Consider the following 26,762-nt stretch of genomic DNA (forward strand, 5'->3'; position numbering starts at 1 on the left):
CCTGGGTTTCTCCTCATTCTCACTTGAGGCCAATGCTGTCCTCGCCCAGTGGGGGCCGGCGTCGGTGGGGAGCTGACTGAGTCCTAGGCCGTCGAGTGAAACCAGGGGGCAGCCAGAGAGCTCCATGCTCTCGGCGTCGACGCCGGATGAGCTGGAGGACGAGAAGAGCCCCTAGGGCCAGGAGAATCACCCCAGCCACTGGGGAGCACAGCACAGGCCAGGGAAGCTGGTTGGCAGGGGGTGCTGGTGGGAGAGACAGTCACAAAGAGGCCACTCCTGGTGAGACTGATTACTATTGGGAGACCTTTGGACAAGTTTAATAGCCTGTCTTTGCCTTGGTTTCTTTATCTGCGAAATGGGGATGATAATATAGGTTGAGGTTGGGCACAGTGGCTCATGCCTGTAATCCCAGCACTTTGGGAGGCTGAGGCAGGTGGATCATATGAGGCCAGAAGTTTGAGACCAGCCTGGCCAACATGGCAAAATCCCCTCTCTACTGAAAATACAAAAATTAGCGGCCAAGTGCAGTGGCTCACGCCTGTAATCTCAGCACTTTGGGAGGCTGAGGCGGGCGGATCGCGAGGTCAGGAGATCGAGACCATCCTGTTTAACGTGGTGAAACCCCGTCTCTACTAAAAATACAAAAAATTAGCTGGGTGTGGTGGCGGGTGCCTATAGTCCCAGCTACTTGGGAGGCTGAGGCAGGAGAATGGTGTGAACCTGGGAGGTGGAGCTTGCAGTTAGCTGAGATCGCGCCACTGCACACCAGCCTGGGTGACAAGGCGAGACTCTGTCTCAAAACAAAACAAAACACAAAACCCAAAAACCAAAAAAATTAGCAGGGCGTGGTGGCATGCCATTGTAATTCCAGCTACTCGGGAGTCTGAGGCAAGAGAATTGCTTAAACCCGAGAGGCAGAGGTTGCAGTGAGCCAAGATGGTGTCACTGTACTCCAGTCTGGGTGACAGAGTGAGATTCTGTCTCAGAAAACAAACGCATAAAAAAACAGGTCGAGTATCCATGATCCCAATCCCAAATCTGAAATGTTCCAAAGTCCGAAACTTTCAGAGTACCAACATGACGCTTAAAGGAAATGCTCATTGTAGCATTTGGACATTGTATTAGGAATGCTGAACCGGTATAATGCAAATATTCCAAAATAAAAAAATCCGAAATCTGAAACACTTTTGTTCCCAAGCATTTCAGATGAGGGATACTCAACCAGCAGTATGTGCCTCATGGGGTTGTGGGGGAGGATTAAATGAGGTAACAATGTAAAATGCTTGGAGTAAGGCACAGAGTGAGTATGATATAGCAGTTCTTTTTTTTTTTTTTTTTTTTTTTTTGAGATGGACTCTCACTCTGTCGCCCAGGCTGGATGGAGTGCAGTGGCGCGATCTCGGCTCACTGCAAGCTCCATCTCCCGGGTTCAGGCCATTCTCCTGCCTCAGCCTCCCGACTAGCTGGGACTACAGGCGCCCGCCACCACACCCAGCTAATTTTTTTTAGTTTTAGTAGAGACGGGGTTTCACCGCGTTAGCCAGGATGATCTCGATCTCCTGACCTCGTGATCCGCCTGCCTTGGTCTCCCAAAGTGCTTGGATTACAGGCGTGAGCCACTGCGCCCGGCCTATTATTCTTTCATGTACTGAGTTGTCTGATACGAAGACAATTAGATATTCTCAGTCTGGTAGAGAAGATAAACCATCCCTTTGTTGGAGGGCTATGACAGAGGTTAGGATAATGTGCTTAGGGAAATAAGGAAGGAGACTGTAGAACAAATGGGCCAGTGGGAGATTCAATTAGAGAAAGCGGGGTTAGGGAAAGTAAGTCCCCACAAAGAACATTTTCAGTCTCAGTTGTCCTGTTTGATGCAGCCTCCATTGCCTGTTGCTAGCATGAGAGCTGGCCTGGGAACAAAGGTCAGAGAAAGTGGCAAGGGGTCACCTACCAGTGCCTGCATGAGGGTGGACAGCCAGCAGTGGTCCAGGCAGCAGGGGCTCCAGGGCTCCCACTGCAGCCATCGCAGCAAGGAAGCGGAGTAGAAGCCCAGGGTCCCAGGGACAGCGGGATGCCGGGTGGTCAGGGCCACAGCGGGACAAATCCACACCCATTACCACCACAAACCTGTAGGGGAGGCACCTCAGAGACCTCTGTGTTGGTCCTTGGCTCCCTTCCCTCCCTCTGCCCTCTTAAAAAAACTGGTGTCTGGCCCTTCCCTCCACCTAACTTCTTACCCAGCACTGAGGGAGTCGGTCTCCTTGCCCAGGGGCTGCGTTTGAGGGGCTGATCTCTCCTGATAGGAGGGGTCCCGAGTTCCTCCTAGCTTTTCTTCAGCCCGGGCCCCAGGATAGGGGTACACCATGTCCCTGCCGTCACGATCCTTCCTTACCCAGAGTCCCACCCTCAGAGTCAGGGACAACACCCGGGCCAGGGCAAACAGCTGCTGGTCTAGGGCTGGGGGGCTCAGTACCACCAGCAGGGCCAGGGAGGGCCCCCACTCTGGGTCCCCATCTTCAGGCCTGCAGTCACCTCCATCCCAGCCACACTCTGCAGTGTTGCAGCCTTTCTCACAGTGCCCGTTGTGGAAGTGATCGTGGCAGTACTGGTCATAGGCTGGACTGTGGGGTGAGGAGAGGGGGACTCAGGACCTCCCTAAAACCTGACTCTTCTCTTCACCCTAGAGAGAATTCCCCATATTTTGTGCCCTCCAGGGCTTTGGTTGCTAAGTGAGGGCAGCTGCGGAGCAATGAGCTTAGTCAAGTCCTGGATGGTAGTCCAGACACCCCAATGTTTGCTAACACCCCTGTCTCCCTAGACTGTCCCCTCTCTGTACCCTCCCAAGCTGTCCTCTGTTTCTGAAGGAGAGTCCAAGGCCCTTTTCCCTCTGTGAGGTGCTTACTGCTAGGGGAGATACTCCATGGCAGCAAGGCTTAGGGAGGGAGGTTTGAGGCCTGAGTTCCCACAACTCTCAGAGAGGAGCCCAAAGGCCACGCCCCACATTAAGTATTGATGCCACCCCATTACCCTAGGTTGGAGTCCAGAGTCTTCGACCCTTATTTAGTAATAGTTATTAGGGTGGAAACTCCCTGGAGCCCGCGGCTGTGGCCACGCTGTAACTCAGAGCCATCTACGTCCTTCCTCCTCCTCTCACCCACCCCTCTCCTTCCCTGGTTCCAGGGGGTTTCAGGCTCACGTGCAGGCTGGAGGGGTCTCACAGTCGTAGCCATCAAACAGACACTCTTCAGAGTCACACTGTGGGTGGCACTGCCCGTCCCGGAAGAGAAGCCAGCACCGAGAGTGGGAGGGGCAGCCCTTCCAGGGGTCTGGGACTCCCAGAGAGCAGTCCCCTCCATCCCAATTTCCTCCTGGGCCACTGCAGCCAGCGTCGCACGCCCCATCTCCACTTCTGCCCTCACACCCCTTGGCTCCGGGCTTCTGACACCGGGGCCCTGGAGAGCTGTGAGGGCAGGAGCATCGAAAGCCTGGGCCCCCCAAGCCCGTGGTCTCTGAGCAGCTGCCATTGTATAGGCATGGGGAGGGAGGGCCACAGCCTTTAGGAGCTGGTGGGGTCAGGCAGTCAGGACCCCCATAGCCATTGAGGCAGGCACAGCGTGGTGGGAAGCCTGGCTTAGGGGAGGGCAGACACAAGCCTCCGTGGTGGCAGTGATGGAGGCCGCAGGAAGGGGCCCTGTGGCTGCAGGTGGGGCCATCAAAACCCTGTGGAGGGGAGGGGAGATATTGGAGATGGAACTTGCATTATTCTTCCCACTCCCCATCGAGCAAACTGTTGGGTTAAGATGGTGCAGAGGGTCCTAGAGTCTCATATCTAAAAGGTGCCTCAGAGAGCATCAAGTTAATCATTTTGTGGATGTTGAAACCATGTCCCATGGTAATTACACACAATGACATATTACATTATTTTGAAAATGGATGAAGCACAGTTGAGTGCAACAACCTGATGGACTGTGGCATTATAGTGCAAGTTCTAGAAGACTAAACAGTTAATAGAATGCTATTATTATTATTATTTTTTTTTTTTTTTTGAGACAGAGTTTCACTCTTGTTGTCCAGGCTGGAGTGCAAAATAGTGCGATCTCGGCTCACTACAACCTCTGCCAGGTTCAAGCGATTCTCCTGCCTCAGCCTCCCCAATAGCTGGGATTACAGGCATGCACCACCACGCCCAGCTAATTTTATGTTTTTGTAAAGACAGGGTTTCACCATGTTTGTCAGGCTGGTCTTGAACTCCTGACCTCAGGTGATCCGCCTGCCTCGGCCTCCCAAAGTACTGGGATTACAGGTGTGAGCCACCATGCCCGGCCGGTTATTATATTATTATCTTACTCCTTAGAAATAGGATCATATGTCTTCCTCTTCCTCTAGAGAGGGAACAGGATACAGGAGGAGGACATAAGTAGATGTAAGTTATTATTAATACTGAAATTATTGGGTTAGGTTTATGGGTGTTACATTGTTAGAATAATAAAAGAAGACCAGGCATAAACCAATGTCAGTATATCAGGAACCAAAGCTTAAGATTAGTCTAATTCCATGCATCTGAGACCCATAAATACATACACATACACACACAGTTAAAATAACCTGTCTGAGGCCACCCACCACGCAGCTTGAGCTTGGGGAACTCCTGACCTTCCCTTAGGCAACGCCTGTGATTTCTGAAAATTCCATTCATGCTATCAGCTGCCTGCTTTTCCTTTGCTTCTGAGAGACACTTGCCACTGTGAACTTGGCATGGCTTTTTCCAATAATTTCCACATCTGTGCTCCCCGACAGTCCCTTCTGGGATTCCAACTGAGGTATTCTTGCCTTTTGTCAGTATAGGGGGCAACAGAGAAGGCAGATTTGTGGTCACTTGCCTTGGGGCAGTGGCAGATGAAACCCAGGGGTGATCCTGCTGTGGCCTCACAGGTCCCTCCATGAAAGCAGGGTTGGCTGTGGCAGGGGTCTATCTCCACCTCACACCATTGGCCTGTAATTGTGGGGGAGATTAGACGTCACACACTACATCAGTCACTGCCTCCGTCTTAGCCCATTCCTGGATGTTGGCCCAGTGCTAGATGTGCAGGTGAAGGGCTCCTGGGGCATCTTTTCTGGGTGGGGGTGGGCGTGGTGGCAGGGGATGGACCAGGTGATGGCTGCCACATGGGTGGAGACTATCTGGCTCTCCATGGTCTGCTCGGCTGTGCTCCAGACATGCTTGTGCCCCTTGTCCTGGGGCCTCACCTGTGTGTCCAGGAAGACACTGGCAGTAGAAGGCATTGGCCAGAGAGTGGCAGGCTGCAGTGCCTGTGGGGTGGCAGGGCTGGTCCAGACACTCGTCCACGTCTCCCTCACAGCGTAGCCCCACAAAGCCTGGAGGGCAGGCACAGTGGAAGCCTCCAGGTTTGGGGGTACAGGTTCCATGGTTGTGACAGGGTTGGGACTGACAAGCATCAAGTTCCTTTGAGCAGTTCTGTCCATTGTAGCCTGGGGCGCACTGCAGACAAAGAGGGTTAGACAGGGAACCAGTGGATGAGCCCAACCTAATACTACAAGGGACCCAGCTCAAGACATTTTGTCCAGTCCCCCACCTTCCAGCTCAACAGCATCACTCAACTCACCATCCATCATGGCCATGCGTCACAACCCTTCTACCTCAACTGCCCATGAGACACAGTTGTACGGTGACACACAACTCAACCTTCCCCAGTCCCAAACAATCTCTATGACACACTGCCACCAAACACAGCACCATTTTTGGTAAAACCTTCCTCTCCTACTAAATACCCACCAGGCTCTCTCATACTTTATTAATTCATAAGCATCTACTGAATGCCTACTTTGTGTCAGGCACCGTTTTAGGCACTAGGAATACGAAGAAAGTTAGAACTCATTCCTATTTCCTGGGAGCTCTCAGTCAACCAGAGGAAAGAAATGGCTAGCATTTATTGCATGATTTATATACGTAACCTAAAAATCCCCCGAATGACATTTTATTTGGGTTATCTCATTCGATTTTTACTTTGCAAGTAAGGAAGCTGAGTCTCTGAAAGGTTAAGTGACGTGCAAGTCAAAAAGCTATAGGTGGCAGAGCTGGGAATCAATGAAGGTCTGTGACTCCATAACCAATGCTCTCAACCATTTTCTGCTTCTTCATGCCACTCAGCTAGTGAAAGAAGGGTCATTGGCAAGATCTGCACCACATGCTGGCTTCCTTGCAAGAGGAAGGAGAGTGTGCAAGAGTAGAGTACCAGGAAGGCAGGCTTCAAAGAGGGAGAAGGGAATTCACTAAGAATCCAAGGAGTGGTCAGAGAGCTGGAAGGAACAGGTGATGGGGGTGTTTTGGAGGAGGGAACTTCATAAAAGAAGTAAAACTGAGTAATGGGTGCCCAGAGGTTTACTACTGATCAGTATACTGCTTTTGTTTATGTTTGAAAATGTTCATAATAAAAGGTTAAAAAATAAAATAAAAAAGTGAGAAAAGAGGGTAGGTTAGGGGATCTGTCTTGAGCCTTCTCTCAAAAGTTATGGTTCTGGCCGGGCATGGTGGCTCACGCCTGTAATCCCAGCAGTTTGGGAGGTCAAGGCGAGTGGATCACTTGAGGTCAGGAGTTTGAGACCAACATGGTGAAATCCCATCTCTACTAAAAATACAAAGAAAAAAAATTAGCTAGGTATGGTGGCAGATACCTGTAATCCCAGCTACTGGGGAAGCTGAGGCAGGAGAATTGCTTGAACCAGGGAGGTAGAGGTTGCAGTGACCCGAGATTGTACCATTACACTCCAGCCTGAGCGACAGAACAAGACTCTGTCTCAAAAAAAAAAAAAAAAAAAGTTGTGGTTCTATATCTCAAAATAATAAAGGCCATATATGACAAACCCACAGGTAACATCATATTGAATGGGGAAAAGTTGAAAGCCTTTCCTCTAAGATCTGGAACAAGACAAGGATGCTCACTTTCACTATTTTTATTCAAGGTAATACTGGAAGTCCCAGCCAGAGCAATTAGGCAGGAGAAAGAAAGAAAGGGCATCAAAATTGCAAAGGAAGAAATCAAATTATCCATGTTCACAGGTGACATAATCCTATATTTAGAAAAACCTAAAGAAAACAGTTTAGAAACAAATTCAGTAAAGCTGTAAGATACAAAATCAATGTAGAAAAAGTAGTAGCATTTCTATACACTAACAGCAAACAATCTGAAAAAGAAATCAAGAAAGCAATCCCATTTATAATAGTTACAAAAAATAAAAACAAACAAATACATTTAACCAAAGAAGTGAAAGAGTACTGCAATGACAGCTATAAAACACTGATGAAATAAATTGAAGGGGACACAAAAAAATGGAAAGATATCCTGTGTTCATGGATTGGAAGAATGAATACTGTTAAAATGTCTGTGCTTACCAAAGTGATCTACAGAGTCATGCAACCCCTATGAAAATACCAATGATATTCTTTACAGAAATAGAAAAAACAACCCTAAAATTTATCTGAGCTGTAAAAGACCCAAATAGCCAAAGCAGTCTTGAGCAAAAAGAACAAAGCTAGAGGCACCACACTTCCTGTCTTCAAAATATACTATAAAGCGATAGTAACCAAAACAGCATGGTGCTGGCATAAAAAACAGACACATAGATCAATGGAATGGAATAGAGAGCCCAGAAAAACAAGTCCAAACATTTACAGCCAACTTACTTTCTTTTTTCTTTCTTTTTTTTTTTTGAGATGGGAGTCTCGCTCTGTTGCCCAGGCTGGAGTGCAATGGCATGATCTCAGCTCACAGCAACCTCCACCTCCTTGGTTCAAGCGATTCTCCTGCCTCAGCCTCCTGAGAAGCTGGGATTACAGGTGCACGCCACCACGCCCAGCTAATTTTTGTATTTTTAGTAGAGACGAGGGTTTCACCATGTTGGTCAGGCTGGTCTTGAACTCATGACCTTGTGATCTGCCTGTCTCACCTTCCCAAAGTGCTGGGATTATAGGCATAAGCCACCACTCCTGGCCAGCCAACTTACTTTCAACAAAGGCACCAAGTACACACATTGGGGAAAGGACACTCTCTTCAATAAATGGTGCTGGGAAAACTGGATATCCATATGCAGAAGAAACTAAACCTAGGCCGGGTGTGGTGGCTCATGCCTGTAATCCCAGCACTTTGGGAGGCAGAGGTGGGTGGGTCACCTGAGGTCAGGAGTTTGAGACCAGCCTGACCAATATGGTGAAACCCCATCTCTACTAAAATTACAAAAATTAGCTGGGCGTAGTAGCATGCGCCTGTAGTCCCAGCTACTCAGCAGGCTGAGGCAGGAGAATCGCTTGAACCTGGGAGGCGGAGGTTGCAGTGAGCTGAGATCATACCACTGCACTCCAGACTGGGCAACAGAGTGAGACTCCATCTCAAAAAAAAAAAAAAAAATCACAAAAAACGAAACCTCTATCTGTCATCATATACAAAATAGATTAAAGCCGTACATGTACAACTGGAAACTATGAAGCCACTAAAAAAAGAAAATTCGTCCGGGCATGGTGGGTCACACCTGTAATCCCAGTACTTTGGGAGGCTGAAGCGGGCAGATTACAAGGTCAGGAGTTTGAGACCAGCCTGGCCAACATGGTGAAACCCTGTCTCTACTAAAAATACAAAAAAAAAAAAAAAAAAAAGCTGGGCGTGGTGGTGGGCGCCTGTAATTTCAACTACTTGGGAGGCTGAGGCAGGAGAATCGCTGGAATCCAGGAGGCAGAGGTTGCAGTAAGCCCAGTTCGTGCCACTGCACTCCAGCCCAGGCAAAGGTGCGAGACTTGGTCTCAAAAAAAAAAAAAGTCATTTGGAAAATGCTTCAAGACATTGGTCTGGGCAAAAGGTTTTTGGGTAAGACCTCAACCCTCAACAGCACAGACAACAAAAGCAAAAATAGACAAATGTGATTACATCAAGCTAAAAAGTGTCTGTGCAGCAGAGGAAACAATCAACAGAGTGAAGGGGAACCTACAGAATAGAAGAAAATATTTGCAAACTATCTATCTGACAAGGGATTAATAATCAGAATATATAAGGAACTCAACAGCAAACACCACCACTACCACCACTGACAAATAATATGGTTTAAAAAATGGGCAATTGATCTGAACAGACATTTCTCAAAAGAAGAGATACAAATGGCCAACAGGTATATGGATGGAAATCAGGGAAATGTAAATCAAAACCACAATGAGATATCATCTCACACCAGTTAAAGTGGCTATTATTGAAAAGACAAGGGCCAAGTGTGGTGGCTCACGCCTGTAATCCCAGCACTTTCAGAGGTTGAGGCGGGAGGATCACTTGAGGTCAGGAGTTCGAGACCATCCTGGCCAACATGGTGAAATCCCATCTCTACTAAAAATATAAAAAATTAGCCAAGCGTGGTGGTCCACACCTGTGATCCCAGCTACTCGGGAGGCTGAGGCACAAGAATTGCTTGAATCTGGGAGGCAGAGGTTGCAGTGAGCTGAGATCAAGTCACTGTGCTCCAGCCTGGGCAACAGAGCAAGACTCTGTCGAAAAACAGGAAAAAAAAAAAAAACCCAAAAAATAGCAGATGCTGGCAAGGATGCAGAGAAAGGGCAACTCTCATATGCTGTTGGTGGGAATGTAAACTAACATAGCCAGTATGGAGAAAAGCATGGAAGTTTCCCAAAAATTAAAAAAAGATCTACCATATGATCAATCTACTGTTGATTACATATCCAAAGGAAATCGGTATCTTGAAGAGATATCTGCACCCCCATGTTTATTGCAGCACTGTTCCCAATAGCTAACATATGGAATTAACCTAAGTGCCATCAACAAATGAATGGAAAAAAGAAACTGTGGCATATATACACAGTGGAATATTATTCAACCAGAAAAAGAATGAAATCCTATCATTTTCAGCCACATGGATGAGACTGAAGGACATTATGTTAAGTGAAATAAGCCAAGCATGGAAAGACAAATATTGCACGTCTCTCACTTTCACCTTTGTGCCACTGCCTTAGTTAGTCCTGACCTTTCTTGCATTCCAGATAGAAACTTGCATCAGCCTCCTATTGCATGTCTAATATTGCTCCTCGCTCACATGTGGGAGCTAAAAAAGTTAGTCTCATGGAAGTAGAGTAGAATTATGGCTACCAGAGGTTAGAAAGGGTGGCAGGGAGGGGGAGATGAAGAGAGGTTGGTTAACGGATACAAAATTATGGTCATATAGAAGGAATAAGTTCTAATGTTAGATAGCAGAGAAGGATGATGATAGTTAACAATTTGTATTTCAAAATAACTAGAAGAGAGGATTTGGAATGTTCTCGACACAAAGAAATGATAAATGTTTGAGATGATAGATATCCCAATTACCCTGATCTGATCCTGACACATTGTATGCATGTATCAAAATATCACATGTGGCCAGGTGTGGTGGCTTATGCCTGTAATCCTATCACTTTGGCAGGCTGAGCGGGTGGATTGCCTGAGGTCAGGAGTTCTGAGACCAGCCTGCCCAACATGATGAAAACCCCATCTCTACTAAAAATACAAAAATTAGCCTGGCGTGGTGGTGCGTGCCTGTAATCCCAGCTACTCGGGAGGTTGAGACATGAGAATTGCTTGAACCTGGAAGGCAGGGGTTGCAGTGAGCCAAGATCGTGTCACTGCACTTCAGCCTGGGGGATAGAGCGACTCTGTCTCCAAAAACAAAAAGACAAAACAAAACAAAAAAACCTCACATGTACCCCATAGATATGTACGACTATTGTGTGTCAATAACAAAAGAAAATAAAATGGCAACCACACACACACAAAAGGTTGTGGTTCTAAGCATATGAATCAGGCTGCTTAGACTTGAATGCCAGTTTTGCCTCTCCCAGCTGAGTGACCTGGACCACGAAGAAGAGACTCTAATCAGCCTGGGGAGAAGTTAGGGACATCTTCCTGAGGAAGGTGCCCCTGAACACCAGCCCGTGGAAGAGGGGTTGGGAAGGCCATTCCAGGTAGTGTCAATAGCAGGGATAAAGGCTGAGAGGCAAGAATCAGTATGGGGTATGTGGGAAAGTCAGCAGCAGTTTTGTGTTGCTGGAGCAGAGAGTAGGAGGGTGAGATGGGGAGAGCTGAGGCCTGAGAGGCAGGCAGGGCTGGGTCATGCAGGCCTTGGACTTTATTCTGAATGAGGCAGGCAGCCACTGAAGGTTCAGCAGGGGACAGACAGGTCAGCTGGACATTTTCAGTAGAGTACCCTGGTCATGGGGTAAAAGCTGAACCTGTAGAAGGACAAGTGTGGAGGCAGGGACCATAGTTAGGAGACTGATGCAAGTATCTACCTGGAATGCAACAAAGGTCAGGACTCAGGCAGTGGGACAAAGGGCGAAAGTGAAAGCACAGACTTGAGAAAACTTCAGGAGATAAAGTGGCATGACTTTGTGGTTAGTTGGGTGTGTGGGGTTTAAAAAAAAGGGAGGAGAAATGGATACACTGGGTCTTCCCTCAGTCACTACTGTCTCTCCCATCCAGACCACCCTTGTCTTTCCTCCCCCTTCTCCTGCAGACCCTCTCACCTGGCAGAGATACCCACTGGGCTGGGCCATGCAGGTGGCCCCGTGCTGGCAAGGCCTGGACTCACATGGGTTCACATGATCTTGGCACAGGCTGCCTTGGAATCCAGGGGGGCAGTGGCAGAAATAGGAGGGGCCACTGTCGACACAGAGGCCTCCATTCTGGCAAAGGGAAGAGACGTCTATGCCTAGGGAGAGAGACAAACAGGGATATATAAAGACCACTGGGGGGCCGGGCGCGGTGGCTCACGCCTGTAATCCCAGCACTTTGGGAGGCTGAGGCGGGTGGATCACGAGGTCAGGAGTTTCAGACCAGCCTGGCAAACATGGTGAAACCCCATCTCTACTAAAAATACAAAAAATTAGTCGGGCATTGTGGCGGGCGCCTGTAATCCCAGCTACTTGGGAGGCTGAGGCAAGAGAATCACTTGAACCTGGGAGATGGAGTTTGTAATAAGCCGAAATGGTGCCATTGCACTCCAGCCTGGGCTATAGAGCAAGACTCCATCTCAAAAAAAAAAAAAAAAAAAAAAAAAAAAGGTAAGTGGGGATGTGGCCAGGTGCTGTGGCTCACACCTGTAATCTCAGCACTTTGGGAGGCTGAGACAGGTGTATCACTGAGGTCAGGAGTTTGAGACCAGTCTGGCCAACATGATGAAACCCCGTCTCTTTTAAAAATACAAAAAAATAAAAATAAAAAAATTAGCTGGGCATGGTGGCACATGAATCCCGGCTACTTGGGAAGCTGAGGCAGGAGAATCACTTGAACCTAGGAGGCGGAGGTTGCAGTGAGCCGAGAACGTGCCACTGCACTCCAGCCTGGGTGGCAGAGTGGGACTCCATTTCAAAAAGAAAAAGATAAATTGGGAGGATGAAGGGTATATTCAGGGCCCAAACTCTGGGTGTAGAGGCCTTTACCTTGGGGACCATCTAACATTCCTGGGTGGAGGCCACTCTGGGCCCAAGGAGTTAATAACTCCTGGCACTGAAGAAATTAGAACATCGAGTTTTACCTCTCTCCTCACCCTTTCTGCCAGAATGTTGGAGACATACCTCTAAAGCTTATCGTAGTGTTAAAGTAACTGTGTTCTTGGCTTAAAATAAGGCTTGAGCAAGAAAGAATTCAAGGGATGCCTCAGGTGAGGACATGTGGCTTAAGTCTGTCCCCTGAGTTCTGCATTCCTTTGATGTTCTCTCCCTGTGATTCCCATCAGCTCTCCCTTAACTCCATCATAGTCTCTTTCCCGAGGTCTTCTCATATCAAACCTTATTCTCAGTATTATAGTTGCCTATAGGGCAGGTGCAGTTGTAGCCAGAGGGCTGGGGGTAGCAGGTCCCCCCATGGGCACAGGGTGCAGAGACGCAGCCCCCTAGCTCTGCCTCACACTCTGGCCCTGTCCAACCCATGTCACACACACATGAGGATCTGGTTGTAAAGAGAAAGGGGAGGGTTTTTCTCTTCTCCTACTGCATCTGCTCCCCTCCCTGCTGCCTGGACCCCATGACTTCCTCCTCTTCTTATTTTAGTGTTCTTTGTCAAAGAGGTTGGCGTGACATTGAAGTGAATGGGGTGGGGTGAAATGCGTTGAGTGTAGCTGGATTAAGTGTGGTCCACTCTGCCTGGGTTATGATGATCAGGACAGAGTTGAGTTGTTCTATGCTGAGTTATGTCCCTCATGGTTGGGCTAAACTGGAATCCTGTGGAATGGGCTGGTTGGTGTTGCTTGATTTGTGTTAAATGAGGTAACAGGAATTGCGTTAGGCTTCTCTGATTGCACAGTTCAACACCTGTGCAATCAAGAACTGATTTGTGTATGTGGTTTTGATTCTCAGGTGGTTGTTTTGGCCAAAGGCTGTGTGGATGCCCGCAGGAATGGGGCAGGTGAGAACACCCATGTTTTCTTCATCTGCTCTCCAGTCAGTGCTGGGGTTGGTTGGTTGGTTGGTTACCTTGGTTCAGTGCAGCCTTCTGGCAGGAGGACAGTGGAAGGTTGCAGAGAGGCCCGGTCCATCCCTGGAGGCACAAGCAGTGGAAGGAGGGCCCAGTCTGGAGGCAGTGGGAATTGCGTGGACAGGGCTTCTGGGCACATAAGTCCATCAGCGTCTGAGGGGTGGGAGGGAGTGTGAGGCAGGACACAGCATTAGATTCCCAGCCCAGAGATGGTCCTCTGCTCACTCCAGCTCCTCGAAATCCCTTCCTTCAAAAACTGTCTCCTGAATGGCCTGGGACCAGGTGACCCTCCCTGGTTTCCCTCCCAGCCACTTCCCTCCTCAGCACACCTGGCTTCAATGGCCCTCACCTGGCAGCTACCTCCGGTGTAGCCAGTGGGGCAGAGGCAGCGGGGACCCTGAGGGCTGTCCTGGCAGGTTGCCCTATTCCTACAGGGGCTGAACAACACAGAGACAGGGCATGATAGGAAGAAGTTCGGGAAACAAGGGGAACGTAGTGTGTGATGTTGTTGGGAGGCAACCACTGGGAGGTGGCAAGCCAGGAGGGAAGGCGGAACGAGGGGTGTGGGGTGGGAGGCAGCCTGGAGCCCAAGGGGAGATGAGAGGAGGGGTGGGAAGGATGAGGGGCTTTCTCCCTTCTAGGGGTCTTTGTGCCTTGCTCACCTGTCTGCACAACTGGGGCGGATCTTTCCCTCACAGCGCCGGCCCTGGAAGCCCATGGCACAGAGGCAGGAGAAGGTGCTGGGTCTGTTCACGCAGGTACCCCCATTGAAGCACGGGGCTGGAGAGAGGAGGCTGTGAGGGTTTGGGTTCCTTGCCTGTAACCTGACCTGTGACCTCAGTCACACTGTACATAGGACATACACCCCCCCCCCCAAAATGACAGCTCACTGCCATCCAATTAAATTTTTTTTTTTTTTTTTTTTTTGAGACGGAGTCTCGATCTGTCGCCCAGGCTGGAGTGCAGTGGCGCGATCTCGGCTCACTGCAAGCTCCGCCTCCCAGGCCGACGCCATTCTCCTGCCTCAGCCTCCCGAGTAGCTGGGACCACAGGCGCCCGCCTCCGCGCCCGGCTAATTTTTTGTATTTTTAGTAGAGACGGGGTTTCACCGTTTTAGCCAGGATGGTCTCGATCTCCTGACCTTGTGATCCACCCGCCTCAGCCTCCCAAAGTGCTGGGATTACAGACGTGAGCCACTGCGCCCGGCCATCCAATTAATTTTTATTTATTTATATAATACTTTATTTTTTTTTAGATAGGGTCTTGCTCTGTTACCCAGGCAGTGGTGCCATCACAGCTCACTGTAGCCTCAACCTCTTGGGCTCAAGTCATTCTCCCACCTCAGCTTCCCGAGTATCTGGGACTACAGGCCTCAGCCACTGTGTGCCCAGCTAATTTAGAGATGGAGTTTCATTATGTTTCTCAGGTTGGTCTGTCCAATTAAATTTTAAAAAATATGACACAAGCATACCCTCCCCAGTTCCTCCATTCTCCTGTGGCCCCCAGCCCCATGACACAGTGGGCACTCACCAGACACACAGTAGTCAGTGATGGTTTGGCACTGGGGACCTGTGTGGCTTGGAGGGCAAGTGCAGTAGTAGCCTCCAGGGCTAGGGTTGCAGGAGCCACCATTGAGACATGGCCCTGAGTGACAAGCTGTCATCTCCTCACTACAGGTAGGCCCTGAAGGAAACAGGTGGGGGCTGAGAAAAGGTGTCCTCCTTCCCTCCCTCCACTCTCCTCCTCTTTCCTTTTCCTTCCCTTCCTCATCCCAAACCCTATTATTCTCTCCCATCAACCTCCTTTCTCACCACCTCCCACACATCACCTGTGTCCCCTGCAGCCCAGTTCTCCTTAGTGGTGACTGAGACACAGGGCCCATGGTCACCTGCCTTACCCTTGACTTAGGAGGTGACCAGCACAGGGTGTATATGGTTTAGGGAGGGTCTCACCTGTGTAGCCTATAGGGCAGGTGCAGTTGTAGCCAGAGGGCTGGGGGTAGCAGGTCCCCCCATGGGCACAGGGTGCAGAGACGCAGCCCCCTAGCTCTGCCTCACACTCTGGTCCCGTCCAACCCACGTCACACACACATGAGGATCTGGTTGTAAAGAGAAAGGGGAGGGTTTTTCTCTTCTCCTACTGCATCTGCTCCCCTCCCTGCTGCCTGGACCCCATGACTTCCTCTTCTTTTGGCCCTGAGATTCTGGCCTCTTTCCCAGTGACTTCCTCTTCTTTTGGCCCTGAGATTACATATGTGGTATATATATATATTCTTTTTTTTTTTTTTTTTTTTTTCTTCAGTGAGTCTTCGCGCTGTCACTCTCTGGAGTGCACCGATCTCAGCTCCTGCGTCCTCCCCAACTGCCTCTGCTCATAGCTTTCTCCACCTCGGCCGGCTAGTTTTTAGATTTTTATGTAGAGCGGGGTTTCACTGTGTCAACCGATGGTCCTCGATCTCCTGACCTCGCGATCCGCCCTTCTCTCGGCCTCCCAAAGTGCTGGGATTACAGGCTTGAGTACCGCGCCCGGCCTGTATATATATATATTCTTTCTGTAACTTGCTTATTTTCTGTCTGTCTTCATTAGAATGAAAGCTGCACGAGAGCAGTGGCTTTGTCTCTTTTGCTTTGTGCTGTTCCCCCAAGGCCTGGAACAGTAGCCACACAAAGTAGGTGCTCAGCAGATTTTTTTTTTTTTTTAAGACAGAGTCTTGCGCTGTCGCCCAGGCTGGAGTGCAGTGGCATGATCTTGGCTCACTGCAACCTCTGCCTCTTGGGTTCAAGCAATCCTTCCGCTTCAGCCTCCCAAGTGGCTGGGATTACAGGTGCGCCACCATGCCCAGCTAATTTTTGTATTTTTAGTAGCTACGGGGTTTCACCATGTTGGCCAGGCTGGTGTTGAACTGCTGATCTCAGTTGATCCGCCCACCTCGGCCTCCCAAAGTGCTAGGATTACTGGCGTGAGACCGTAATCAGCACTGTGCCAGATATTTTTCTAATGAATGATTAATTTGCCCTGGGATTTAATGCTCTTCTTTCTGCTCTGATCCCCTGGTCCTCTGTTTCCACCAGTTTTTGGGGACTGTCTTCTCCTTGGATGACACTTACCAGTTGAGCCCTCCCACTGCCTCACCCTAAGAACTTTGCCATCTCCTTCCTTTTCCCCATTGGTCATTTCTCACAGACCTACACCTCACTGGCTGTCTTCTCCCGTCCTAGTGAAGGGAGCCCAAAGGAGGGGGCAGATGGGGAGGGCCTGGAAGATGTTACCTCTGGCAGTGCCCATGGTGGCAGGTGCAGTTGTCCTCAGGTGGGGCACAGCCAGGGCTTCCATCAGGACACAGACAGTTGGCCTTGTCTTTCTGGTCCTTACATATCTGCTTGGGCTGGCACAGGTTGGGAGCACACAGGGGAACCTCACAGAGCTGGCCTGGGGTGGGAAGATGGGTCAAAAAGAAAACAGCTCCTCCACATCCTTCATTGGGCCAAAGGCTACTTCTTATGCGTGCCTTAATCCCCATGAACCCATGAACCTGTCCTTCAATGGCTCCCTATTGCCTTTAAGATATTGTTTAACTTTCTCAGAATGATACACAGAGTCCTGCAGGACATGACATTTGTGCAACAGCTGCATTTCTCATCTTTGCCTTGCTGCACCCTTAACTCTGGCTTTCTTACAGTTCCTTAAATGGGGTGTGCTTTTCTTCCATCTGTGTCTTTGCACATGCAGTTATCTCCAGCTAAAACACGCTATCTGGCACTCTATTTAGACAAACTCCTTTCTTTCTTTCTTTCCTTCCTTTCTTTTCTTTTCTTTTCCCTTCCTTCCTTCCTTCCTTCCTTCCTTCCTTCCTTCCTTCCTTCCTTCCTTCCTTCCTTCCTTCCTTCCTTCCTTTCTTTCTTTCTTTCTTTCTTTCTTTCTTTCTTTCTTTCTTTCTTTCTTTCTTTCTTTCTTTCTTTGCCTCCCTCCCTCCCTCCCTTCCCTTCCCCTTCCTTCCTTCCTTCCTCCTTCCTTCCTTCCTTCCTTCCTTCCTTCCTTCCTTCCTTCCTTCCTTCCTTCCTTCCTTCTCTTTCTCCCTTTCTTTCCCTCCCCTTCCATCCCCTCCCCTCCTCCCCTCCCTCCCTGCCTGCCTTCCGTTCTTCCTTCCTTCCTTCCTTCCTTCGTTTCTTTTTTTTTTTGAGACAGAATCTTCCTCTGTCGCCCAGGCTAGAGTGTAGTGGTTCGATCTCAGCTCACTGCAACCCCTGCCTCCTGGGTTCAAGTGATTCTCCTGCCTCAGCCTCCCCAGTAGCTGGGATTACAGGCGCCTGCCACCACGCCTGGCTAATTTTTGTATTTTTAATAGAGGTGAGGTTTCACCATGTTGGCCAGGCTGGTCTTGAACTCCTGATCTCAGGTGATCCACCTGCCTTGGCCTCTCAAAGTGCTGAGACTACAGGCGTGAGCCACCACACCTAGTCTCTGCTTATCTTTCAAGACTCATCTCAGCCATCACCTCCTCCATTTTTAGTCTGGGTTGGCTGGTCCTCTGTGCTCCTGTAGCATCCTGCACATTTTTCTCTTAGAGCACCTCTGTGGGCTATAATCAACAGGAGACTTGTTGGTCTCTCTGTATTAGACTTAAAGTCACGTGAGGATGGCAACTGTCTTACTCAGATTTGCCTCGTGTCTGGCATAGTAGGCACTTAGTAAGTGCTTACTAAATAAGCAAGTGAATGCCTTTTCTTTGAGCCCAGTCCTCTTCTCCTGAGCCCCAATCACACCATTTACATTGGGCCCATGTGGGCCCTACGGTAACCCCTGCCCTTGTCCCCATGGTTGTATGGTTGTACAATTGTGCAGGTTTTACACTAAATACTTTTAAAGGATACCATTCTCATTCTATTCTCACATCCCAACCATCAAACACCCGCCAATGAACTCTGCCCCAACCCAAATGGAATAAGATACTCTGCCAGTTCTTTCCAATGCCTCCCCTGCTAACCTGTGAAACCAGAGGGGCAGAGGCAAAAGAAGGCTCCTGGAAGATCAAGGCAGCTGGCTCCAACGGGACATGGGTCACTCAGGCACTCATCCACCTCTGTTTGACAGCGTGGCCCTTCAAAGCCTGTGGCACAGCAGGAAGGTCAGGGACCTGCACGGACATCTGCCTCCTGCCCCGCTGTCCCCCACAGTGTGTGCCCCAGTTTACCTGGGAGACACTTGCAGTGGAAGGCTCCAGGCTGGTCCTGGCACTGCCCACCATTGGCACAGGGAGAGCTGCTGCACTCATCAATATCCTCCTCACATCGGGTGCCGGCGAATCCTAGTGGGGTGGAATTGGGTGGGGAGAGGAGGCCAAGGTCATCGAGGGAGGCACAGCATGGAAAGGTGAACTTGCAGAGCTTCCCAGAGAAGACACCTGGGGCAGGTGGGTGTGGGGTAACAGGAGAGTGATGCGGAAAAGGTGAAGCTCAGCCTCCTGCCAGCTGTGTGACTTTGGGAAAGCTGGTCCACCCTCTCGGCCCCAGTTTCCTGTTCTGTGTAAAAGGGGAATAATAATGGAACCTACGTCATGGTATTGTTAAAAAGATTAAATGACATAACGCCTGAAAAGTACACAGCCAAATGGCTAGTCTGGAGTAAGTGGTGAATGAATGTAGTTATTATAGTAGCAGGGGACAGAAGGGCGTCAGGTGAGGCTGGAGAAGAAAGGCTTGGGACAGCTTTCCCTGGGGTTATGATGAGAGTGCCAAGACCAGCCTGGGACCTCAACATGCATACACAGAGCCTGTGCAGGAGGGCTGGAAAGGAGGGATCATTGGATGATTTGGCAGGGCAGAGATGAGAATGGGCAAGTAAGCAAGGGAAGATTTGGGGATGTAACAGTAGAGATTTTGGGGAGCAAAGACAGATTTGGAGGACTCTTTGGCTAGTCTAGAGAGAACTTCAAGGGGCCTTGGGTGATTGCTGGGCCTGAACTCTGCAGGTTCAGAGGCCTGGGGTCTGAGGGTGGCCAGAGTGGCATCTGTACTCACCAGGCAGGCAGATGCACTGGAAGCCATTGAGCAGGTCATGGCAATCCGCATGGTTCAGGCAGGGATCTGAGGCACACTCATTGGTTTCCACCTCACAGAGCTGCCCCTCTAAGCCTGGGGACATGGGGATCATGAGGGCTGTGGCTCAGCCAGGTCTGCCTGGGAGACCTGTACTCTAGAATCAGCCCTGCTCCCGACGCGCTCAGGCGGTCCTCCCCTGAGGTGCTGTCTGCATGGGGTTGAACAAGATGAACCCTGAGGCCCTGCTGCTCCTCAGTGTGTGGCCCTGCTCCTTGAGGTGTGAAAGGCTAAGAAACAGGGTGCTTGCTGGGGACCTGGGGGAGGACTGCAAGGCTTTTTTGTGGTCATTCCTGTGTATACAGAGGGCGGGGCTCACCAGGGCAGGCTGATCAGCCTGGAGGACCTCGAGGTACAAATAGGACAAATTGGCTTGGAGAACGAGTCCCGCCTCTTTTTCTGCCTGGGCGGGCCTCCATGCCAGGGAGAACGGAGATCCCAAAGTGGAGGAATTTGAAGTGCATCTGGGAAGCTTGTTGCTCCCATATTTGTCCCGTTGCTTTGAGTGCATCCTAGTCTCCACTGTCTCATCCTGAATTGAGGCAGGATCAACCTCCGGACCTTGTCTTCCTGTCTTTTCTGGCCTGAGGAGTCTGCTTCTGAAGCTCCTTGATATCTACAACGTTGTCCCTTGGGTTACCGACCCGTTTTCTCTTATTTTTCTATGATTGTCTGTGGGATGACCTGAGCCAGTATCTTTGGGTGCCGCTCAGTTTAGAAAGGCGATATGGGGTAGTGGTTATAATTGTTGAAGCCCTTGGTTTGAATCTCAGCTCTGCCAGTTGCTAGCTGGGTGACCTTGGACAAGTCACTTAACCTCTCTGTGCCTCAGTTTCTTCAGTTATAAAATGGGCATTGTAGCAGTGCTGACCTCATAGGGTTATTGTAATAAGTAGACGAGACAATGCCTGTAAGATGCTCAGACGGTACCTGGCATAAGGTCGGCTGTTATTTTTCTGATTTCATTCAACTCCTTGATGTTGCTCTCTCCCGGGGGTGACTTTTCCCCATTAAAACTAACCTGGAGGTGGGTGCAGTCTTGCAGCAATTTTTTTCTTGTTGTACCACATTTTCCTGTTGTATCACAGGGCTTTTGGGATTTTAAGGGATTACCTTTCATCTCTACATGGGAGAGTTTCTATGATTAGAGGGAGCATTCTGGGGTGACCTGAGTAAAGGCTGCAGCACGGAAAGTTTATGAACTGCTTTTCTACCCTCTCTTGCTGGGCTGCTCTGTACAGGGGACCAGGTTTTGCAGCCTCTATGATGACTATGAAATGAATGGCAGCTCCCTCCAGAGTTGAGGAATGCATAACCTTGCTACCATCTGTGGTAACCTTTATCCTAGGGGTCATGGGTGTCCGTGAGTTTTTATCTGGGGGTAGAGAGAGAAGCATCTGTGGTAACTTACCCAACTGGCCTGAGGCTGTCCTTACTTTGGAGGGGACATTCCTAGTGGGTTCAGGACTATTTCCCTGTTTTCCCCACCCAAGGTCCCATCCAGCTGGTACCTGGTGGGCAGAGGCAGTGGAAGGTGGCAAGTAGGTCCAGACAGGTGCTCCCTGGGTGGCAGGGCTGGGAGAGGCACTCATTGTGATCAGCCTCACAGCGGGAGCCCGTGTAGCCAGGTGGACAGAGGCAGTTGAAGGAGCCAGGAGTGTTGAGGCAGGAACCGCCATGTTCACAGGGACTTGGGCCTTGCTGGGCTGGGAGGAGAGAAAAGCTGGGAGTCCACAGGGGTCAGGGCGGGAAGGGCAAGGAGGTCAGACTGTCAGGGAAGGTGTGGGGGCCTGCATGTGGCAGAAGAGACCAAATTGGTGAAGGGGCTTGTGTCTTTAAGATGGAGAGGAAATAAGGGACCAAATTTATGGGAACTGAGGGGCTGAGCATTGGAGAGAGGGTCATGCAGGCAAGAGATGCCAAATCTGGGCAAATTCAAGGAAAAAGATGTTTGGTTTTTTTTTTTTTTTTTTTTTTTTTTGAGACGGAGTCCGCTCTGTCGCCCAGGCTGGAGTACATTGGCGCAATCTCGGCTCACTGCAATCTCCGTCTCCCGGGTTCATGCCATTCTCCTGCCTCAGCCTCCTGAGTAGCTGGGACTACAGGCACCCACCACATCGCCCAGCTAATTTTTTGTATTTTTTTAATAGAGACGGGGTATCAATGTGGTCTCGATCTCCTGACCTTGTGATCCGCCCGCCTCGGCCTCCCAAAGTGCTGGGATTACAGGCGTGAGCCACCATGCCCAGCTGATGTTTGGTTTTTTAATTGGAAAAGCAATCTGCCCTTTTCTGTCTTCAGTGCAGAGGCCTGTCTGAGGCTCAGAGAGGCTCTGAAGTGGGAGTGGCCTCACCCATTAGACACTCATCCAGGTCCTGGTGGCAGGTGGGCCCTGAATAGCCGGGCTGACACAGGCAGAGTGTGGAGCCTGTGAGGGGGTTGGTGCTGCACTGGGCATCCCCATGGCACGGCTGGCTCAGACACATGTCTTCCAAGTGGCACAGGAGCCCTAGAGGGATAAGAGCAGGTGAGGCTCTCAGAGGCCACTTGAGGCTCCTAGCAGCCATCCTGGTGCTTCTCTCGCCCTCCTTCTCTACCTCCCACCTCCTGATACCCTCTACCCCCATACCTGTGCGTCCAGGTGGGCAGAGGCAGGAGAAAGAGCCCACCCGGTCAATGCAGGTGGATCCTGGGGCACAGGTGGCAGCAATACAGTCATCCAGGTTCTCCTCACAGCTTGTGCCCCCCCAGCCACTCACACACACGCAGTGAAAGCTGCCCGCAGAGTTCTGGCAGGTGCCACCGTTTCTGCAGCGAGGGGGACCCTGGGCCTCACACTCATCCACATCTTCGGAGCAGTCCCAGCCTGCAGGGGGTTGGGGAGGGGACAGGGGCTGAAGCTGGGAGCCCTATGAGTAGGGGAGGCCAGGGGCCAACTCTCTGGGCTACGCGTGCCATGAATGTGGCTTAAACAACTCACCTGTCCAGGTTTCTGGGCAGAGGCAGGTGTAGGTGTCCAGCCCATCCTGGCAAGTGCCCCCATTCTGACATTGGTGGTTGACACAGTTGTCTGGATTCACCTCACAGTCTGGGCCTATGAAACCTGACAGGGTCATGGGATCAACTGGGGGAGGAGGCTCCAAGGGAGACATCCTGCCCTGCCCAGAGAGAGGGGCTGCAGGAGAGCCCCTGTGAGGACACACCTGGGGGACAGAGGCAGAGGTGAAAGGTGGAGTCTTTCCCTGGCATCAGCTGGCAGGTGCCCCCATTCGAACAGCCCCTAGGAGGGCAGGGTCCTGCCCGGAGCTCACAACGTGGGCCCTCCCGCCCCACAGGGCAGAGGCACTGGAAGGAGCCCAGGGTGTTATGGCAGGAGGTGCCTTTGGGGCAGGGTCCTGGGTCCTGGAAGCACTCGTTGACATCACGTTCACAGGCATGGCCCTCGAAGCCCGGTGGGCAGCGGCACTGGATCTGGGGGTACGTGGCCAGACACACCCCTCCATTAACACATGGGTTGGCTGAGCAGAAGTCCCGAAGCTGGCACTGCTCACCTGAGGCAGAGGACAGAGGGAGCCGTTTCTAGCACTGTGTGAATTCTAGCCCATTTGAGGTTACCCAGTGCTCACTCTGGATTATCTCTGGGTCTCATTTTCATATTTCCTTCGCTTTATTACCATACTCTCTTTGCTCTGTTCCATCACCCCTGATCTCAGTGTTGCCATGGTTTGGGAGGGTTTATCTGGAGCGACCATATCTTCTAAAGTGATGATGAGAGTATTGGAAATTGTCCTTGCCTGAGAAAATCTGGCACATGGGTGATCTGGGGGGAGGTGAAAAGCACCCCACGTCTGCAGACAGGAGACTCAGGTGGCACCTTGCTGTGCCACAACTGGTTGTATACCCTTGGGTGAGCCACTTTGCCTTTCTGATCCTGGTTTCCTCATCTTTAAGTGGGTTTAGGCACCTGGAGACTCACTTCACAGTCCATGCGCACCAGTGGTAATGGCGGCCGCCGTGGAGGTGCCAGGTGCTGAGCTGAGCAAGCACTTCTGAGCATTGGCCCCTTGTATCCTCTCAGCAACCTTATGAAGTGTGACCATTACTCTCCCTGTTTGTCAGCTGACAACTGAACACCAGAAAGCTAAAATATCTTATACGAGGTCATGTAGCTGGTCAGTGGCAGAGCTGGCATTTGGATCCAGGGGCTGTCGCAGAGCCCCTAGTCTGAAGCACTAAACTTGCCCCAGGGTTACACTCCTCCTCCTGGGGTGGCCCCACTCCTCTCTCTGGGTCACATCCCTCCCTTCCCGGTGCCTCTCCCACCACTGCAGTCTTCCCAGGTGATATTATGGCTCCCTCCACTCAGAATGGGAGCCATTCAGATGCTCAGAATGCAAAAGCCTGGAAGACCCCTGGTATGCCGAGCAATGACCCTCTAGCTGCTAGGCAGCAGGGAGATTAAGGGGGCTAGGATAGGCATCAGGATGGTGCACAAAGGGGGCTCATGGCACCCTTAATTTGGAAATATTTTAACATTTTAGCAATCAGTACAACCCTGCTGGTGAATGTGGGTCGTGGAGAATTGGCATGTTGATTCTCATGGCTTGTCTTCAAAGGGCTTGCAGTTTCTCAGGCTCTAGTTCCATCTTCCCCACCCACAGCCTAGCCCATTGCTCCTGCCTGTCCCCTCCTGGCTGCCCCCAGCAGCGCTTACCTGTCCATCCAGGCATGCAGGAGCACTGTGGGCGGCCTGAGGCCTGGATGTGGCAGTGGCCCCTTTTGGAACAGAAGGAGGGAGGACAAGGATCTTCAAGCTGGGCCTGGCATCTCTCGCCAGTGAAGCCAGGGAGGCAAGTGCACGAGAAGCTGGGTGCCAGTGGAGAGGGAGAGCTGGGGGGCCCTAGGGGAGCGGGAAGCAGGGCTTGGCAGCTGCCTCCATTCTGGCAGAGCTGGGCATTCTGGCAGGGGTCAGGAAACTGGCACGTCTCACCCAGGAAGCCAGGGGCACACCTGGGCAGGGGAGGAGAGGAAAACTCACATCACTGGTCCCTCTTCCCATTCTCGCCCACCTCCCTCCTCTGCCTTCATTTGTTTCCCTTCATCTCCTTCACTTCCTCCCTTTCTTCTTTGGTCTCACTTCCTCACCTCTCCCCCCGCACTCTCCCTCCCCCTCTCTCTCCAGTCTCCCACTCCTGCAAGGCACACTTACTGGCAGGTCCCTTGTCCCAGAGACAGGCTCAGGCAGGTGCCTCCATTGGCACAGGGTTCTGGGAAAGTCCCACACAGCAGCCCTGAGGGTGGAGAGGCAGGCGCGATGGAAGCCCTGGGTGCTGTGCCTCCACCTTTCCTCTTCCGGGTGCTCCTGAGAGACCTGCCCGCAGCAGCTCCCACAGGTGCTCTAAACCACCTCTTCTTCACACCTGTCCCCACTCTCCACATGGTACCCAGCCCCAGCCCCAGTGCCCTCCATCCCAGTTACTAATCCCCACCCCCCTTTCCTGTTTATTCTCTGGCCTCCTGAGTCCAGCCTCGGACTCCATCTCTCGGAAGCAAGACAACAGGGGTCAGAAGGGGGGGCGGAGGTGGCTCCCGGGAGGTGAATGGCTGAGACTTCGAAGAGATTTCCTCCCGGAAAGGCCCAGCATTGAGCCATCCGGGGGGTGGGGACAGCTGGACTCAGAAAGGGACTTAGTAGGCCTGACCTTTCATGTCCTCATCTGCTTCCCTCTCATCTCTTCCCCAAGCAGGTGGTCAGTGTGTTCCCTCTTCCCCTCTTCCCTATGGCTGCAAGAGTCCTCCAGTGCTAGTGCTGATGAGGTTCTTCCTGGAGGTGGGCACCCTCTCACCCATCCCCCGGCAGTCACTACCCCTGGCACCAGGCCCAAAGCAGGTCCACGGGAACAGCCGTTTTTCCCTGCAGGCCGTTTCTATTTGGGCAGTGAGAATCTCTTCCACCCAGTGTCCCTCACACAACCGGGGCTTGGCCCTCTTCCCCCACCCCACTGGACATCCTCCTATGGGAAATGGGTCCCCCACCTCACCCACACCATGCCTCACCTCTGGTTATGACCACTGAGACACATAACAGCAGCAGCAGCAGCAGCAGTGAAGGGGGCTGCATTCCAGAGCCCCTTCTCCAAGCCCAGGTCCCTGTCCCTCTTCAGGCGGGGACCCTCAGAGCCCTCACTGAGGTAGGAGCCACCTCCTCTGCTCCCACTGCCCCTCTTCCTCCTCCTCGGCCTGCTGCAAGCCTCACGTCTGAGCTGTTTCCTGAGTCACACAATGTCCTGGACACCCTAGTAATGGGGGGCGGGGGAAGAGTGGAGGAACACTAGGGGGGATGAAGGAGGGGCCTTCTGTCCCTGACAACCCCTGGGGAAGTAGGGGGAAGTAGGACAGTGTGCCTGGAGGGCAGGTGATAGGAGGGGAGAAGGACTCTCGGAACCCCCGGGGCAGTCCCAGCCCTGCTGTTTGTTGATCTGGTCTCTCCTTTCTAGGGATGAGAATTGCAAGGTGGCTGCCCCTGTGCCCCAGGAGGGGCAGGATCTGGAAACAGGTATTGGGTGGTTAGAGAGTTCTGTATTCCCCTTCCCAGGAGAGGATGCTTAATTTGTCAGGTTATTACAGATGCTTATCAGAGAACCTGCAACTTGTCATAGTTTGAAACCACTCACCTTGGCAAAAGGAACCCAGGGGGCTTCTGGGCCTTATCTTGGCTCTTGCCAGGACTTATTTTTCTCCTTCTGGGGAACGGGCAAGATGCTGGCTGGTTTGGGGAAATCTTGGTCTTCCTGTATAGGGGAATGTTAAGACCGTCGTTATCAGTGATAAATGAACATAGTGCACCCTAAATTTTGCAGTCTGGATTATCTGTAACTTATCACTGAATTTGGGTAGTTTTCACTTCCTCCATCTCTGCCTCCCTCCACTGCAGAAGTCTTTGGGATGTAGGGAATGTCAGTCAGAATGCAAAACTGGAGTAAATAAAATCACAAAAGCGAATTCTTTGCCTCCAAATGCTCATCCTATCTTCTTGAGTCAACCCAGGACAACTTTGGGGTCAACCACACACTGAGTTCCTCTAGTAGCACAGGGAACTGAGAGTCCAGGGTGGCAGAAGGTGTCACTGGCAGCTGTGCTCTCCCTGGTG

At 51.1% G+C, this 26,762-nt stretch overlaps 1 protein-coding gene across 1 annotated transcript in view; it reads right to left on the reverse strand.

Moving 5' to 3' along the window:
* NOTCH4 (notch receptor 4) overlaps window positions 1–25,862 on the reverse strand; it is a 29,613-nt gene extending 3,751 nt beyond the window's left edge. The window contains exons 1-24 of the mRNA XM_050788582.1: window positions 25,670–25,862; window positions 24,822–24,903; window positions 24,327–24,622; window positions 22,816–23,163; window positions 22,593–22,715; window positions 22,242–22,478; window positions 21,966–22,121; window positions 21,124–21,318; window positions 19,535–19,648; window positions 18,709–18,822; window positions 18,502–18,624; window positions 16,787–16,946; window positions 15,470–15,615; window positions 15,048–15,200; window positions 14,180–14,297; window positions 13,867–13,954; window positions 13,517–13,670; window positions 11,570–11,754; window positions 5,248–5,500; window positions 4,881–4,993; window positions 3,197–3,720; window positions 2,238–2,621; window positions 1,952–2,127; window positions 24–243 (exon numbers count right to left, since the gene is read on the reverse strand). Of these exons, the coding sequence (XP_050644539.1) occupies window positions 24–243; window positions 1,952–2,127; window positions 2,238–2,621; window positions 3,197–3,720; window positions 4,881–4,993; window positions 5,248–5,500; window positions 11,570–11,754; window positions 13,517–13,670; window positions 13,867–13,954; window positions 14,180–14,297; window positions 15,048–15,200; window positions 15,470–15,615; window positions 16,787–16,946; window positions 18,502–18,624; window positions 18,709–18,822; window positions 19,535–19,648; window positions 21,124–21,318; window positions 21,966–22,121; window positions 22,242–22,478; window positions 22,593–22,715; window positions 22,816–23,163; window positions 24,327–24,622; window positions 24,822–24,903; window positions 25,670–25,733 (4,526 nt within the window). The 5' untranslated portion in view covers window positions 25,734–25,862. The remainder of the gene's footprint in view (window positions 1–23; window positions 244–1,951; window positions 2,128–2,237; window positions 2,622–3,196; window positions 3,721–4,880; window positions 4,994–5,247; window positions 5,501–11,569; window positions 11,755–13,516; window positions 13,671–13,866; window positions 13,955–14,179; window positions 14,298–15,047; window positions 15,201–15,469; window positions 15,616–16,786; window positions 16,947–18,501; window positions 18,625–18,708; window positions 18,823–19,534; window positions 19,649–21,123; window positions 21,319–21,965; window positions 22,122–22,241; window positions 22,479–22,592; window positions 22,716–22,815; window positions 23,164–24,326; window positions 24,623–24,821; window positions 24,904–25,669) is intronic.
* Between the last annotated feature and the right edge of the window lie 900 nt (window positions 25,863–26,762).

Source organism: Macaca thibetana, chromosome 4 (genome assembly GCF_024542745.1).
Source record: "Macaca thibetana thibetana isolate TM-01 chromosome 4, ASM2454274v1, whole genome shotgun sequence".
NCBI lineage: Eukaryota > Metazoa > Chordata > Mammalia > Primates > Cercopithecidae > Macaca > Macaca thibetana.